Source organism: Spea bombifrons, chromosome 2 (assembly GCF_027358695.1).
Source record: "Spea bombifrons isolate aSpeBom1 chromosome 2, aSpeBom1.2.pri, whole genome shotgun sequence".
Lineage (NCBI taxonomy): Eukaryota > Metazoa > Chordata > Amphibia > Anura > Pelobatidae > Spea > Spea bombifrons.
This window is the reverse complement of record NC_071088.1, coordinates 1,696,169-1,714,902: the sequence shown is the minus strand read 5'-3', so window position 1 is coordinate 1,714,902 and position 18,734 is coordinate 1,696,169. Positions and strand designations below refer to the sequence as shown.

The window sequence follows — 18,734 nt, the reverse complement described above, 5'->3', positions numbered from 1 at the left end:
CACGTCGTGGGTCCACAAAGGTTTAATTTGCCAAAAAAACATGCAAAAAAGGATGTGGGATATACAGAGACTGCATTAAAATAACATTGTCAGGCAGGAAGCTGTAAGCCACTTCCTGGATGTAAGAGGAAAAACATACAATCGATGATATATATTACACTGGAACAATCCGGAACATGACAGCTCACCAATCAAATGTGACTGAAACACTTTCACTTTATATCTTGGGAAACAAAGACATGAAGGGGAAGTCCCACAGGGTGAAATATTACATAACATTTAGTTCAATCAGGGAGCCAGACCCTCTACAATATATAGTTAAATCAGTGAGATGCCGGACCCCTGTATAGTTAAATCGCAAACTGAAAACAAGACAAAAAAATATACACTACATTAAATAAAAGAAATACAGAGACAAAAAAATATATATAAAAGACCTCATTAATTGGGTACAAATATATAAATAAAACAAGAGCAGTGGAGTGATGTTCAGCCTGTCCCACTAGGGGTTAAAACAATGAATATACAGGGAGAACCAAACATGAAATAAATATACTATATATATATATATTTAAAAGAAAAACACTTACCACTCATAATGACTGTGTCTGGCCAGGCGTGCGCCAAAAAAACAAGCAGGACGCGTTTCGTTTCGTTTGCACTTCCTCAGCTGCAATGATAGTTAAATCAGTGAGATGCGGGCACCCTGTATAATGTATAGATAGATCAGTGACCCGGCCCCCTGTATAATGTATAGATAAATCAGTGACCCGGCCCCCTGTATAATGTATAGATAAATCAGTGACCCGGCCCCCTGTATAATGTATAGATAAATCAGTGACCCGGCCCCCTGTATAATGTATAGTTAAATCAGTGAGCCAGCCTCATCATAATGTATAGTTAAATCAGTGAGCCGGCCCCCTGTATAATGTATAGTTAAATCAGCGAGTCGGCCCCCTGTATAATGTATAGTTAAATCAGTGAGTCGGCCCCATGTATAATGTATAGTTAAATCAGCGAGTCGGCCCCCTGTATAATGTATAGTTAAATCAGCGAGTCGGCCCCCTGTATAATGTATAGTAAAATTAGCAATTCGGCCCCCTGTATGATGTATAGTTAAATCAGCAAGTCAGCCCCCTTGATAAAATATAGTTATATCCGTGAGATGCCCTGTATAATGTATAGTTAAATCAGCGAGTTGGCCCCCTGTATAATGTATAGTTATATCCGTGAGATGCCCTGTATAATGTATAGATAAATCAGCGAGTTGGCCCCCTGTATAATGTATAGTTATATCCGTGAGATGCCCTGTATAATGTATAGATAAATCAGCGAGTTGGCCCCCTGTATAATGTATAGTTATATCCGTGAGATGCCCTGTATAATGTATAGTTAAATCAGCGAGTTGGCCCCTGTATGATGTATAGATAAATCAGCGAGTTGGCCCCCTGTGTAATGTATAGTTATATCCGTGAGATGCCCTGTATAATGTATAGTTAAATCAGCGAGTTGGCCCCTGTATAATGTATAGTTATATCCGTGAGATGCCCTGTATAATGTATAGTTAAATCAGCGAGTTGGCCCCTGTATAATGTATAGTTATATCCGTGAGATGCCCTGTATAATGTATAGTTAAATCAGCGAGTTGGTCCCCTGTATAATGTATAGTTATATCCGTGAGATGCCCTGTATAATGTATAGTTAAATCAGCGAGTTGGCCCCTGTATGATGTATAGATAAATCAGGGAGTTGGCCCCCTGTATAATGTATAGTTATATCCGTGAGATGCCCTGTATAATGTATAGTTATATCCGTGAGATGCCCTGTATAATGTATAGTTAAATCAGCGAGTTGGCCCCTGTATTATGTATAGTTATATCCGTGAGATGCCCTGTATAATGTATAGTTAAATCAGCGAGTTGGTCCCCTGTATAATGTATAGTTATATCCGTGAGATGCCCTGTATAATGTATAGTTAAATCAGCGAGTTGGCCCCTGTATGATGTATAGATAAATCAGCGAGTTGGCCCCCTGTATAATGTATAGTTATATCCGTGAGATAACCTGTATAATGTATAGTTAAATCAGCGAGTTGGCCCCTGTATAATGTATAGTTATATCCGTGAGATGCCCTGTATAATGTATAGATAAATCAGCGAGTTGGCCCCCTGTATAATGTATAGTTATATCCGTGAGATAACCTGTATAATGTATAGTTAAATCAGCGAGTTGGCCCCTGTATAATGTATAGTTATATCCGTGAGATGCCCTGTATAATGTATAGTTAAATCAGCGAGTTGGTCCCCTGTATAATGTATAGTTATATCCGTGCGATGCCCTGTATAATGTATAGTTGAGATGTCCTGAGCAGCACTGGACGCTGACATCACTGTGAGTGGAACGCAGACGTATACATTAGAAATCTCGCCAGGTCTCTGTAACCTCCATATTTTAACCCTATAGCATCTACCACGTTAAACCCCACAGCTCTTCCATTACCCCATCACATGAACACGGACTCTGTCAAGTTTCCCTATTGGCCTCCGTGAGCTGGTACATTAACCCCGTCACTCCCATTACCCTCCATGATCGAACACATTAACCCTCTGTTTCCCATTACCCTCCATACCTCATGACAGAAGCAATTGCCTGTCACCCTCATTACCTCCATAATGAATTTACCCCCGTGGTTCCCTCCACTTACTCCCACATCAGGTATCTCCCTCCATCACTTCGCCTCACCTTGTGTGAGAATTCCCGCTCTCCTGTCAACATCCTCTGCATGTGAGGGAATCTACTTCCGGTGTGGCCAGTGGAGCAGCCCAACAGGAGGGGGGGCATTAATTGGCAGCAGCTGCTGTATAAAATGGGACCAATGGGCCAAAAACTAATATTAAAAAATAGTAATAAAAATTAAATTAAAATGCATTATACTGTGATGTCACCATGATGTCACCAGAGGTAATGTCTGGTTACAGGAGATTTATGAGGCCCAACTGGATCTTTAGCCAAAAACAAATGTACCCAGTCGGCCCTTCAGGAGTCAAAATTTGGGACTGATATGTTGGGGGCAACGTAGCGAGAGGGGCAGAACCCCCTTCCATACCCCAAGAGCCAAGTCACGGCACCCATTGCTTGCACCGCTCCCTGTGTCCCTGTTGGCTTTTGGTCCCTTCTGCCCCCAAAATGGGGAAACTTCCTAAATGAGCTGAAATAGAAAATATATCCCATCGTGAAGACAATCGCTCTAATACGGCTGTTATGTTATTTAAAGATACATTAATTTAATCACCTGCATTCAAGCAGGCATATCACCCATAACATACCGAGAGCGAAAGCATCAATTAGGGGTCTAATATATGATCACAGCAGGGGGGATATTGGAAGGGGGCAGTTCCAGGCTGTGTCACCCCAGAATTTGCCCCTTCATCCCGAGACTAGGGCAGAATCCCTGAGACTTCCCAGGTATAGCTATTGGGGACGGCAGGACGATGCCTAAACCTCGAGACCTCAACCCCAGCGAAGATAAATTGGAACGGAGATTGCGGGCCGGGCGTCTCGTCAAACCTCAGCGTCTGACTTCACAAACGCTCTACTGGATGAACGGGCAAAAATCCCACAGAAACGCCCCAAAATCCTGTGGAAATCCTTCCCGGAAGAGCGGAAGCCGTTATATCTGCAAAGGAGGAACAACTTCATATTAATGTCTCTGTATTTAGAATGTGATGTCATCAAAGCCCCTGCTGGTGTAATGGGCAGGTGTCCCAATACTTTTGGCCTTATAATGTATAGTCACACAGACACACACATATATATATATATATATATATATATATATATATATATATATACATATATATATATAATAATATTCACACACACTTATACAGCGGGAGCGGCAAACTTATGCCCCCGATTTCCCAACTGCCTCCAGTGACCAAAACGTAGCTATTTAACTATTTAATAAATAAAAGTTTTATGTTTTCTACCAAGACCTGAGCGTGCGCCTCCATCATTAATACATACATATTTATATATATATGTGTGCATTATTATTAAAAGAAACCCTCTCTGTACTTCAAAATTATAATTTTTTAGGGAAAATAAACCACAAAAAAATCTAAATAATGGTTAACAAAGCCATAGGTAAAATGTTGAAAAAGCAATGGTCTTGAGGGTCCTGAAGGGGTTAATAAGCCGTGGAGCGGTGCCCTGTTCGGTGACGGTTTGGTGACAGACGTGTCACCGTGTTGTGACAGGGGCCCGGTGTGTCAGGTTCTTACTGGCTGCCTCTGTCGGGGTCCCAGGGGCCCGAATTATCTCCAGGAACACAAGGAATCAGCGCAATTATCTCCAGATGGTCCTCGCGCAGCGCGGCTCCCGGGGGCGCAGGTAAAACGCTCGGCTCTCCCGCTATCACAAAGCGCAGCTTATTATTTATCTGCATTTTTTATTTAATTAATGTGTGAATTGGGGGATACCCAGGAAGGGTCTCCTTTATTAATACACATTGTGGAGGGGGGGCCCCGGAAGCTGCATTTTCTATAAGGTTCCCTGGGAAAAGGCGACTTACTGTCCCGTCAACATCTTTTTGTACAGAAAACCCTCTTTTAGAGAGTTACAGGAACGCGTTTCGTGGTAATCGCACGGCTTTAAGGTGAAGATTCTATATTGTTTATAATATTTATATAATGGGTGGAGGGCTGAACCTGTAAATCTGTGTGTGTGTGATGTATACATTGTGTTATATGTATGCAGTTTCATGGGCATGTGTGTAAAATTGTGTATGTATATATAAATATCTATATGTGTGTGTATGTATATGTACCTTTTAATCTGTGTATACATGTATATATGTGTGTGTATGTGCATGTATTTGTGTATAGATATATATATAGTATAGATATATGTATAGGACCCACACTCAATGCATATAATTTGTAGCTATTACAGAATATTGATCCATAGGTGGTGGGGTCGAGCCCAAGGGGGGGTCGGGTGTGGGTGATCTATGGGGGTTAGAGAATGGGCAGCTTGGAAAATGGGGTAGTAATAGAGGTATGGGGCAGAAATTGGGGAAGGTTGGGGGGGTATGGAGCATGTTATATTCGTTGGGGGTAATTAATTCCATAACTCTGTGGTGGGGATTGCAGGAGACGCACTGGTGCCGGAGGATGGCGCGGCTCCTCGTACTTCTGGCCGTCACACTCCTTCTCTATCACACAGGTGAGTTATCAGCACCCGCTAACCGGCTGGGAATCTTCTGCCTGCCACCGCTCCATAATCCAGCGAGGGAATCCCCCGGTCTCGTCTTAGATTCAGGAGCCGCGTGTCTATCCCCTCACTGTATTATACTGTACCACTTCTGCCGGGAGGCTGCTCCACTTATCTACTACCCTCTAAGTAAAGTAAAACTTCCTTCTGTTCCATCTCAGACTCTGATCCTCTCATGTTAGATTTTAGTCTCTTGTAACTTTTTCACCTCCTTTGTTAAAGTATTTAACTGTCCCATCTGCACATTGCGCGCGGGGGGGGGGGTATAATGAACGTTCATAAACTGAACATAAACCTCTCGTAGTACGGCGCGTAACCTGTAATCCATTTGGCCTCCCTAGAGACTGAAGCCTCCTCTTACCAAATACCCCCCCCCCCCCGTCTGGGGCAGTCGGTATTCCTGTTAGTCTGAATTATCTCCAGCTTTTAAAGATCTACTTCTACATACATACACATATATAGACATATATATATATATATATATATATATATATATACACACACACACACACACACACAGTACAGCGCTATGGAATTTGATGGCGCTATATAAAACAATAAATAATAATATATATATATATATACACTCATAGTAGTGAGGTACCTGCGGGGACACTTGTAGTGCTGCGGGGACAGTAGGAGACCCAATCTGTCTCCAGGGTTTTATTGCACCAAATCAATCAAACAAAGAAAAACCGACCCCTGCCATACAGCAGCCTCCCCGACTACCAAAGAACCCGCCGGCTAATCCGGTTCCCGGCATAAAATAAAACAGGATAGACTTCTAACGGATTCCCAAAAGCCGTCTCTCCTACCAGCCCACCTCGTAGCACCCGGGAGCTCAGGTCCCCCTCCTGTTCCTTCCGAGATGAAGACAAAACACAGGGGGCAGTTCTCGGTCAGAGAGAGAGAGGCTGCTTCCTCCACCCTGCATTCATCTCACAGTGCAGAGTTACCCCCGGGGCAGCTGTGTTACTGGGACCAGCAATTAACCCATTAGTCACTGGGATAAACTGCTCTTTCCAATCTCCTGCTTACATAGAAGCCATCTTTCACCCCGTCACAACATATACACACACACATTTACATACATATATATATATATATATATATATATATATAACCAAACTGAACGAGCATAAGAGGGCTCCTGGCATAGCTGCCAAGTATACCTGTTTAGATTATCCAGCCCCTCTTTGGTCCCCTTCTCTCCTCTTGTAGTTCAGAATCATACCTGAGAAGTCTCTGGGTGAAGCACCGCTTCTCCGGGCCGTGGGAGAGGCATTGCAGCACCCCCAAATCCCTGCCCACTTCCCCATTAACAATAGCGCGTGTCCCGTGACATCAGCGGGACCGCCCAGTGACATCAGCGGGATGTTTACGACATCAGTGGGATCCGCTACCTGCATCCCACAAGCAGGGCTCCGAGTAGCCAGAGCCTACAGAGAGACATTCAGGGGCCACACCTTATATTTTAGTGAGTAGGAAGAGCTTAGAACGAAAACATACAGAAGTTTCCAAAACTGTGTGTTCTTGTGTTACAGGATGTGAATACGTGATCCCCCCAGCACGATACGAGGAGGTGCGAGTGCCCCGCTTTGGAAATGCCACCCTGCCCTGCCAGTTCTCCTTCATCGACGGGACGGACGACCTGGGTTTCAGCTGGTTGAGGGAGGACATCATCGAGGAGATAGAAGTAGAAGACATCTATGCTTATATCCAGCAGACGTTTGAGTACAAGGAGCCACAGGTCGTGTACAGTTACCACGGCAACCGCGTGGAACTGGAGGAGCTGAGCTACACCTACCAGGATCGTGTGGAGGTTGACACGTCCGAGATCAGCGATGGGGACCTGACTCTGTATCTGTACAACGTGGATTATCAGGATGAAGCCTTGTATACGTGCAAAGCCTTCAGCCCCAACGGCAAAGGCGAGATCAAACTGAAGCTAATGATACAAGGTAAGGAGGTAGTAACTACATGGCCTTACCATCAGACCAGGTGACCGTGCTGGCAGAGGTGGGCGCAGCTCCCAAAGTTAGTTTAGAAATGAGCCAAAAAAATGCTCCGTGAAACAGATCAATGATACGTCTGAAATAATATTTATTAAAGAAAAGAAACAAAATCAAACATGCTTTTCCTCTCGAATGGAGTGAAGGGTCTGCAGCATAAAGAGAGCGGCCTCCACGCCTGGAGATTCCTTTCTTTGGAAAGTCACTGGAGTCTCTCTTTAGTTCCCTCTGAACATTGTTAACATTTATGTTTACGTGTTTTCTCTTAACCCCTTAAGGACAAAGGGGCTCAAAATGCATTGTTTACAATGGGTTTTGGGACCGTCCATTGTCCTTAACCCCTTAATGACAAAGCCTGTACATGTACGGGCTCAAAATGCATTGTTTTCAATGGGTTTAGGGACCGCCCATTGTCCTTAAGGGGTTAAGGGGTTAATGTTTTGGTATTTGAGGCATAAGTAAACATTTAGCGGGATTATGAGCATGCAGACCGGTCCGTGTCCAGCATAACGATATCTCCATTCTCCGGGCACAGATGTGATGGGAACCCATCACTTGTTTATATTACTCTGCGGTGGTCTCTGGGGTCTCCGACGAATCAAGTAAAATCACACATTTTCTTTCTCTCGTTAGAGGAAGAGGAGCCGCCCATCACTTTTGACACAGTAGACAACGTGACAGTCGCTCGTTGTACTTCTGCTGCTTGGTACAAAGTCCCCATTGTGAAGTGGCTGAACCGGCGTGAGCAGGACGTGACGGAGAACTCCACCACGATGGTGCTGGAGCAGATGCAAGACGGGAGACACCGGGTGTCCTCAACGCTGACTGGAGTCAAAACCTACGAGATCTATCGCTGCCTCATCCGAGATGCAAAAAAGGCTCGTCGTGCGCGGACTATCCACAGGAAGCTGAGTATGATGGGGCCGGCCATCTCTACGTCCGACAATAACTCATTTCATATTTATAATAAAGTTATTAAAACAGGGGAAGGGAAGGTAGTTGAGAACGATAGTAGTCCGGGAGGGAGCGAAAGCTTGTTGCTGACGGTGATGGCAAGGATGAGGATTAAGAATTTGCCAGCAGATCGGCCCCATTAGGCCCCCGTCTAGTCACCCGTTTCTCCTGCTGTAAAGACTCAAACCTTAATCAGTCGTTGGTCTCGTCTTAGATTCAGGAGCCGTATGTCTATCCCGCGCATGCTTAATCCCCTCACTGTATTGATGTATGAGAGACGTTATTTCAACCTTTCTGATATCCTACAAAACATTGCAGGTTCAAACTCTGTATTTTTCTTTCTCTTGCAGAAAAAGGGGTGCTGAGGGAATATGGAGAGTTTTGAGATGTTTGGCGCCCCTGGTTATCCCTGCCGGGCGTTGCTTCTTCGTTCGCTTTTTCTCGGACCTGCCAACGTTGGAGAACAAGCTAGAGCAGTACTGAGCGTGCCGCCACATTATGCTTTCCAGCATAATAAAAAAAGTGCTAGCGAGAAGGCCCTAGTCTAAGCGTTAGAGTCTGTGTCATATTTAACTGATGGTTATTAATAATTTATTAGAATGTGATTAGAAATGCAATATTTTCTTATGTTTCTGTATAATCCTTCAGATAAATGAACTCATGGTGTTTACAGGTTAAAATAAGCGATATGTATTTCAGAAATCGACGTTATGTGGGTACAACGGGGGCAGCCATTGTCACTTTCTGTACCTCCCCATTAAGTTATCTCTCTAACCCTACTGTTAAGTTGCTGGTTGGTTTGGGGGGGGGGGTCCAGGATATTCCAACTAAATATTTTCACTATTACAAAGAACTCAAGTTATAGTTTTAATGAATTCACGTAATTATTCTAAAACTCGTGATGGTGACAGTCCAACTTTAGTTGTCAACTATGTGGCCAATTATTGGATTCTACATTCTCCATCTGAAAAATACCCCTCGTCTTATAATCGGGTCGTCTTATAATTAGACCTCAAATAGGTCTGACTATGAGACGACTAAGATCCAGATCCCCCGCAGCTGCAGGGGACCTGGATCCTCCTGTCTCCCCCCGCCCGCCCGCCCCACTTACCGGTGCTTCTGAGTCCCCGGTGTGTAGCTGGGGGCAGCGTGTAGATGCGTGCGATTCACGTAGACAACTTACGCTACAGCCGGAAGGAGGTGTGGCTAGCAGCTGGGGTTGTCTGCGTCCATTGCGCAAACCTTCCCCGGCTGTCAGTCAGGGAAGGTCTGCGCGATGGACGCAGACAACCCCCGCTGCTAGCCACACCTCCTACACGCTGCCCCGGCTACATGACAGGGGACTCAGAAGCACCGGTAAGTTTGGGTGGGGGGCGGGGGAGTGTTAAATGGGGGGCATAAGGCATTTCTGGAGGCAGAGTGCTCTATGAAATGCCTTTTAACCCCCTTAATGCCACTTTGCCTCCAGAAATGCCTTTTTAACTCTCTATACGCCACTCTGCCTCCTGAAATGCCTTATACCTCCCTATATGCCACTCTGCCCCATAATATGCCTTTTAACCCCCTTAATGCCAGAGTGGCACATAGGGGGTCAAAAGGCATATCATGGGGCACAGTGGCATTTAGAGGGTTAAAAGGCATATCATGGGGCACAGTGGCATATAGGGGGTATAAGGCATTTCTGGGGCAGATGTGCATAACTGGGGGGGGGGCAGGTTGGAAAATAGAAGGAAATAAAACCAAAATATTTTTCTCAATCATAGCTTTTATTAAAAAAATAGTTTACATGAATTAACATTTACTGGTAAAACTCTTTTCCTATGGGGTCGTCTTATATTCAGGCTTTTTCCTTTTTTTTCCTAAATTAATATTCAGATTTTAAATCAGGGTCGTCTTATAATCGAGCAAATACGGTATTTTATTATTAATGCCTGAAAATAAAAGTCTGTAATCATTCCCTCTGTGTTCCTCTCATATCATTATTCTGTGTACTCAACATATCGCCATGTCCCTCTCTCCAGTGCTGTCAGCAAATATAATACTAAACAACACAAAATTATTGGCCCGACATAGTAATGACACGTTTGGGTCTATTCATTAAGACTTGACTGAGAAAGCATTGTCTCACATGCTAACATTCACAACATTGCTTGCATATTCACCAAGTTGTTTACGAGTGGTTTGTAGTTTTCTGAGATTCGGGCGAGGGCATGCGAGGTCATGGATGAAAGTAACGTCCTGCAACTGAAACTTAAACAAAATTTAGTTAAACCCCTAAATAAATTATAAAAAAGAGGCAAATAATGAACCCCATGCACAGTATAGTCCATATATACCCCTCATGCCCTGTTTGTGGGGGTTAAAATTAATAAAAATACCTTTTTGGAGGCACTGACCCCAGCCTGTCCCTCGCCCTATCCTGTCCCTTGTGATGATGAGATTACAACGGCCCTTTTGGGGGGATGAATGCTCACCCCTTCCTTCCCACAGCATTTTAAAGACATTTTAAGCCCTCTCACCCCAGTCAGCATGAATTTGGGACAGGAGGGCAAAGATGAATCCGAAGGGCCTTTAGTTTTTAAAAGCTCACCAGGCCCAGGGTTAGGGTGAAGGGGAGATGTGGGATAAGGTTCATGGAATTTGAAATCCCCTTCTGTCCAAATCAACAGACGATGGTGAGTTGGGTAATTAATATTGATTTTGCAGTGGGGACAGAGCTAATTAGCCAGTTATACATCCCCCATACTGCAGGGCAGCATTTTAGCCTTTACTTTACTATCGTGCAGCTGTTCATTTTGTTGTTGTAATAATATAAAATGTATGTATGTGGATGTGACGGTTTGTATATGCGACGGTGTGTATATATGAATCAGTGTGTATGTGATATATATATATATATAATATAAAATGTATGTATGTGTATGTGACGGTGTGTATATGTGAATCAGTGTGTATGCGGGATATATATAATATATAAAATGTATTTATGTGTATGTGACGGTGTGTATATGTGAATCAGTGTGTATGTGAAATATATATAATATAAAATGTATGTTATGTGTATGTGACGGTGTGTATATGTGAATCAGTGTGTATGTGAAATATATATAATATAAAATGTATTTATGTGTATGTGACGGTGTGTATATGTGAATCAGTGTGTATGTGATATATATATAATATAAAATGTATGTATGTGGATGTGACGGTTTGTATATGCGACGGTGTGTATATATGAATCAGTGTGTATGTGATATATATATATATATAATATAAAATGTATGTATGTGTATGTGACGGTGTGTATATGTGAATCAGTGTGTATGCGGGATATATATAATATATAAAATGTATTTATGTGTATGTGACGGTGTGTATATGTGAATCAGTGTGTATGTGAAATATATATAATATAAAATGTATTTATGTGTATGTGATGGTGTGTATATGTGAATCAGTGTGTATGTGATATATATATAATATAAAATGTATGTTATGTGTATGTGACGGTGTGTATATGTGAATCAGTGTGTATGAGATATATATATATATAATGTATTTATGTGTATGTGACAGTGTATATATGTGAATCAGTGTGTATGTGATATATATATATATAATATAAAATGTATTTATGTGTATGTGACGGTGTGTATATGTGAATCAGTGTGTATGTGATATATATATAATATAAAATGTATTTATGTGTATGTGACGGTGTGTATATGTGAATCAGGGTGTATGTGAGATATATATATAATATAAAATGTATGTTATGTGTATGTGACGGTGTGTATATGTGAATCAGTGTGTATGTGATATATATATATATATATAATATAAAATGTATGTATGTGTATGTGACGGTGTGTATATGTGAATCAGTGTGTATGTGATATATATAATATAAAATGTATTTATGTGTATGTGACGGTGTGTATATGTGAATCAGTGTGTATGTGATATATATAATATAAAATGTATTTATGTGTATGTGACGGTGTGTATATGTGAATCAGTGTGTATGTGATATATATATAATATAAAATGTATGTATGTGGATGTGACGGTTTGTATATGCGACGGTGTGTATATATGAATCAGTGTGTATGTGATATATATATATATATATAATATAAAATGTATGTATGTGTATGTGACGGTGTGTATATGTGAATCAGTGTGTATGTGATATATATATATATATAATATAAAATGTATTTATGTGTATGTGACGGTGTGTATATGTGAATCAGTGTGTATGTGAAATATATATAATATAAAATGTATGTTATGTGTATGTGACGGTGTGTATATGTGAATCAGTGTGTATGTGATATATATAATATAAAATGTATTTATGTGTATGTGACGGTGTGTATATGTGAATCAGTGTGTATGCGGGATATATATAATATATAAAATGTATTTATGTGTATGTGACGGTGTGTATATGTGAATCAGTGTGTATGTGATATATATATATATATAATATAAAATGTATTTATGTGTATGTGACGGTGTGTATATGTGAATCAGTGTGTATGTGATATATATATAATATAAAATGTATGTATGTGGATGTGACGGTTTGTATATGCGACGGTGTGTATATATGAATCAGTGTGTATGTGATATATATATATATATATAATATAAAATGTATGTATGTGTATGTGACGGTGTGTATATGTGAATCAGTGTGTATGTGATATATATATATATAATATAAAATGTATGTATGTGCCGGTGTGTATATGTGAATCAGTGTGTATGTGATATATATATAATATATAATGTATTTATGTGTATGTGACGGTGTGTATATGTGAATCAGTGTGTATGTGATATATATATATAATATAAAATGTATTTGTGTGTGTGATGGTGTGTATATGTGAATCAGTGTGTATGTGATATATATATATAATATAAAATGAATTCATGTGTATGTGACGGTGTGTATATGTGAATCAGTGTGTATGCGGGATATATATAATATATAAAATGTATTTATGTGTATGTGACGGTGTGTATATATGAATCAGTGTGTATGTGATATATATATATATATATAATATAAAATGTATGTATGTGTATGTGACGGTGTGTATATGTGAATCAGTGTGTATGTGATATATATATATATATAATATAAAATGTATGTATGTGTATGTGACGGTGTGTATATGTGAATCAGTGTGTATGTGATATATATATATAATATAAAATGTATGTACGTGTATGTGACGGTGTGTATATGTGAATCAGTGTGTATGTGATATATATATATAAAATGTATTTATGTGTATGTGACGGTGTGTATATGTGAATCAGTGTGTATGTGATATATATATATAAAATGTATTTATGTGTATGTGACGGTGTGTATATGTGAATCAGTGTGTATGTGATATATATATATAATATATAATGTATTTATGTGTATGTGACGGTGTGTATATGTGAATCAGTGTGTATGTGATATATATATAATATAAAATGTATGTTATGTGTATGTGACGGTGTGTATATGTGAATCAGTGTGTATGTGATATATATATATATAAAATGTATTTATGTGTATGTGATGGTGTGTATATGTGAATCAGTGTGTATGTGATATATATATAATATAAAATGTATGTTATGTGTATGTGACGGTGTGTATATGTGAATCAGTGTGTATGTGATATATATAATATATAATGTATTTATGTGTATGTGACGGTGTGTATATGTGAATCAGTGTGTATGTGATATATATAATATATAATGTATTTATGTGTATGTGACGGTGTGTATATGTGAATCAGTGTGTATGTGATATATATATAATATAAAATGTATTTATGTGTATGTGATGGTGTGTATATGTGAATCAGTGTGTATGTGATATATATATATATAAAATGTATTTATGTGTATGTGACGGTGTGTATATGTGAATCAGTGTGTATGTGATATATATATATAATATATAATGTATTTATGTGTGTGTGACGGTGTGTATATGTGAATCAGTGTGTATGTGATCTATATATATATATATAATGTATTCATGTGTATGTGACGGTGTGTATATGTGAATCAGTGTGTATGTGATATATATATAATATAAAATGTATGTTATGTGTATGTGACGGTGTGTATATGTGAATCAGTGTGTATGTGATATATATATAATATAAAATGTATGTTATGTGTATGTGACGGTGTGTATATGTGAATCAGTGTGTATGTGATATATATATATATAATGTATTTATGTGTATGTGACGGTGTGTATATGTGAATCAGGGTGTATGTGAGATATATATATAATATAAAATGTATTTATGTGTATGTGACGGTGTGTATATGTGAATCAGTGTGTATGTGATATATATATAATATAAAATGTATGTTATGTGTATGTGACGGTGTGTATATGTGAATCAGGGTGTATGTGAGATATATATATAATATAAAATGTATGTATGTGTATGTGACGGTGTGTATATGTGAATCAGTGTATATGTGATATATATATAATATATAATGTATTTATGTGTATGTGACGGTGTGTATATGTGAATCAGTGTGTATGTGATATATATATAATATAAAATGTATTTATGTGTATGTGACGGTGTGTATATGTGAATCAGTGTGTATGTGATATATATAATATAAAATGTACTTATGTGTATGTGACGGTGTGTATATGTGAATCAGTGTGTATGTGATATATATATAATATATAATGTATGTTATGTGTATGTGATGGTGTGTATATGTGAATCAGTGTGTATGTGATATATATATAATATAAAATGTATTTATGTGTGTGTGACGTTGTGTATATGTGACGGCGTGTATATGTGAATCAGTATGTATATGTGACGGCGTGTATATATGTGACGGTGTGTATATGTGAATCAGTGTGTATATGTGACGGTGTGTATATGCGACGGTGTGTATATGTAAATCAGTGTGTATGTGATATATATATATATAATATAAAATGTATGTATGTGTATGTGATGGTGTGTATATGTGACGGTGTGTATATGTGACGGTGTGTATATGTGACGGTGTGTATATGTGACGGTGTGTATATGTGACGGTGTGTATATGTGTGACAGTGTGTATATGTGACGGTGTGTATATGTGAATCTCATCCGCTTTAAAGTGTGTCCGTGAAGAGCAGAAATAAAATGTGGTCGCCGTACCGCATGGTCTCTGTGCAGGAAGCTGCTGCTGTTTTCACAAAACCATATACTAGCCTGTGGTTCAGATTACAAGGAAACTTTAGCTTTGACGGAGCAAATGTAAAAAGAATATTAACCCTTTGAAGGCAATACCCCGCAGTGAGGCTAGGTTTCCACTTGGGTTTTTGTCCTGCGTTTTTTTCTTGATGAAAAACGCCAGGAAAAACGCCAAGAAAACTGCCACTGCATTTACCTGCGTTTTGGCGTTTTTTCTGGAGTTTTTTCTGGCGTTTTAGCCTTTCTGTGGAAATTGCTTTTTTTGACCTTAGGCAGTTTTTCCAGCCTTTACAAGTTAGAAGTTTCACCCAGCTAAAAGGGATTGGGATAAATGGCAAGTATCTGCCCTCTCCTGATGTCATTTACTTGGTAGACCCTTTTGTCTCTTTTCTGTGGTTTGTAAGGCATGCTTTATTCCGAATGTCTGCTCCTCTGGGAAGATTGGCCCCAAATGATGGTGCAAATTGTTTGCTGTTGCTTTTGGCACGCAGGATCCAGTTGATGCGTCGCGTATGTTTGTTTGTAATGGCATGTTTGTTCCAAATGGTGTAAAATTCAATATGAACCAGTCCAGGACTTTGTTTTGTGTGAAACTGTTTGTTTTCAGCCTATTTCTCGTAGGACACACAGATACTGGGTCCATCCTCTGCATTGTAACTGTGGAAAAAACGCCATAAAAAACGCCAAGGCAATAAACCCACATGGCTTTTTCATGGCGTTTTTTCTCTCCCATAGACTTCTATTGGAGAAAAACGCCAAGATTTCCTTGAAAAAACGCCAGTGTCAACATGCTGCGATTTTGAAAAACTGCCACAGAGCCCAAAAAAGCAGAAAAACGCCAAAGAGGACTGAAAAAACGCCAGACAGAAAAACGCCAAGTGGAAATGGCATTTTGCGATTTCCTATTGAAGAACAGCTAACATCTGGCTGCAGCGTTTTTTCACTAAAAAAACGCCAGGTGGCGCTATTGGCGTTTTTAGCAGAAAAAAACCAAGTGGAAACCTAGCCTAAAAGATATAAAGCCACTCCAGGAGCAGCCACAAGTCGAATGAAGTTCTTCCCCCGCATTCTGCCCCCATGTAGTATCTGCAGCAATGGGACAGAATTAATGTATAAAGATAAAAAGGCTTTAAGAAGAGGGGAAACTCGGGGGTCCGCTAAAGAAAAGCCGACTGAAAGGAGAAGCAAAGCAGTGTCTAGACCTGTCTCGGTTGAGAGGAAGGTCGATGCGAATGGCATCTTAGGAGAGATCACTCGCTGTTCAGACGTTCAGACGTTCAGACCGGGCCTGTGCCACTTGGACCATCTCACGCACAGAGGGGTCTCGTAATGTGGTAACGGCGCACACACAGTGCACACGAAGATTTTAGGAGGTGAGGATGTGATGTGAGTCGTGTTTCACAGAGTGAAGTGTGAGGTGGGATGGAATGAGTAGATGTTAGCATAAGCGTGTGTTAGAGTGTGTGAGATTGTATGTGTAAGTGTGTGTGTTGGTTAGTCAGGGCAGAAGGGGGGGGTATGGCACTGTTGGCTCAATAAAAGGTATTAGCGATGACTGAACACTTTGAAGTCAATTTATTAACCCTTTAAGGACCTGGCTGTTATTTATTTTCTGTGGTGCTCGCTGTAATTTCCTTCTCTCTCAGTTACTGAATCCATACAAGATTTCCACTTTCCATGCACTGATTTTACCAGCAGCCTTTCCAAGTTTGTGACAGACAGCGATACCACCCGTGCAAATGCTGGGATGACAGATGCTAATCTGAAACAAAAAGTGTCTGATGACCTGACTTCGGTCTGGATCCGCTCCTGGATGCAGGTCTGGAGTCTTAGCAATACTCTGCAGCAAGCACTCTGGTAACAGAATGAGGATCCTCTGTTCCAATAAGCAGCATCATACACTCAGGACTGTGCTCTCAGATGCTCTCCCGATACCTCCCCCGGGTTAGCCCCTCCATATTAATTTTTTTTACAAAAGATCATTGCATTTGTTAGATCTTTGTTAGATCAGGTTTGATCAACTGTTTTTTTTTGTTAGATCTACTCTAAAATAAGCAATATTAACAATCTTTTTCAGGGAGGGGCTAACCCGTAGCCAGCCCCCCCTCAACAAAAATTTCAACAAAATGTGATTGATTATGATAGCTCCACGTTAGATCAGGTTTGATCAGACAAAATTTTTGTTAGATCTAGTCTAATTACTGAGATATTGCATATTTAATGAGAGGGGGCTGGCCCCCCCTCGACTGAAATTTGGATTTTTTTTAATAGATCTTGGTAGATATTCGTTAGTTCCGGTTAGATCAACAGTTTTTTTCGTTAGATCTATCACGCAGGAGGCGGTATTCACAATCCTATTTTGTGTACGGGGGATGGGTATACATACGAGTTGGCCCCCCCTCAACAGAAATTTGGATTTTTTCTAATGGATTTTGATAGATATTCGTTAGATCAGGTTAGATCAATAGTTTTTTTCATTAGATCTATCATGCAGGAGGCGGTATTAACAATCCTATTTTGTGTGCGGGGGATGGCAATACATACGGGTTGGCCCCCCCTCAACTGAAATTTGGAATTTTTTTATGGATCTTGGTAGATATTCGTTAGATCAGGTTAGATCAACTGTTTTTTTGTTAGATCTATCACACAGGAGGCGGTACTCACAATCCTATATTGTGTGCGGGGGGATGGGAATACATATGGGGTGGCCCCCCCTCAACTGAAATTTGGAATTTTTTTAATGGATTTTGGTATATATTCGTTAGATCTGGTTAGATCAACTGTTTTTTTCGTTAGATCTATCACACAGGAGGCGGTACTCACAATCCTATTTTGTATGCAGGGGGATGGGAATACATATGGGTTGTCCCTCCAACTGAAATTTGGAATTTATGTCCCGCTGAGCTCTACCTCTGTTCCGTGGAATTCGGGGGTGGTCCACACAGGGCGCCTGAACACTTAAGGCCGGCCCTGGAAACGCTATACAAAGCTAAAAGATACGAAATAAAGCATTTAGGAAATAAAACCTATCTTTTAGTTTTGTATAGCGTTTCCAGGGCCGGCCTTAAGTGTTCAGACGCCCTGTGCGGACCACAGTTGGGGGGGGCAACTCGTATGTATACCCATCCCCCGTACACAAAATAGGATTGTGAATACCGCCTCCTGCGTGATAGATCTAACGAAAAAAACTATTGATCTTACCAGATCTAACGAATATCTATCAAAATCCATTAAAAAAAATCCA

General features: G+C 40.1%; 1 protein-coding gene across 1 annotated transcript; it reads left to right on the top strand.

The window, feature by feature from the left end:
* The first annotated feature begins 4,534 nt into the window (after nucleotides 1-4,534).
* LOC128473018 (butyrophilin-like protein 10) lies at nucleotides 4,535-8,913 on the top strand. Its single transcript, XM_053455042.1, has 5 exons — nucleotides 4,535-4,657; nucleotides 5,154-5,226; nucleotides 6,819-7,235; nucleotides 7,920-8,198; nucleotides 8,591-8,913. The coding sequence occupies exons 2-5, from the start codon at nucleotides 5,175-5,177 to the stop codon at nucleotides 8,623-8,625; spliced, it is 783 nt and encodes a 260-aa protein (XP_053311017.1). The 5' UTR covers nucleotides 4,535-4,657; nucleotides 5,154-5,174; the 3' UTR covers nucleotides 8,626-8,913.
* The last annotated feature ends 9,821 nt before the right edge of the window (nucleotides 8,914-18,734 follow it).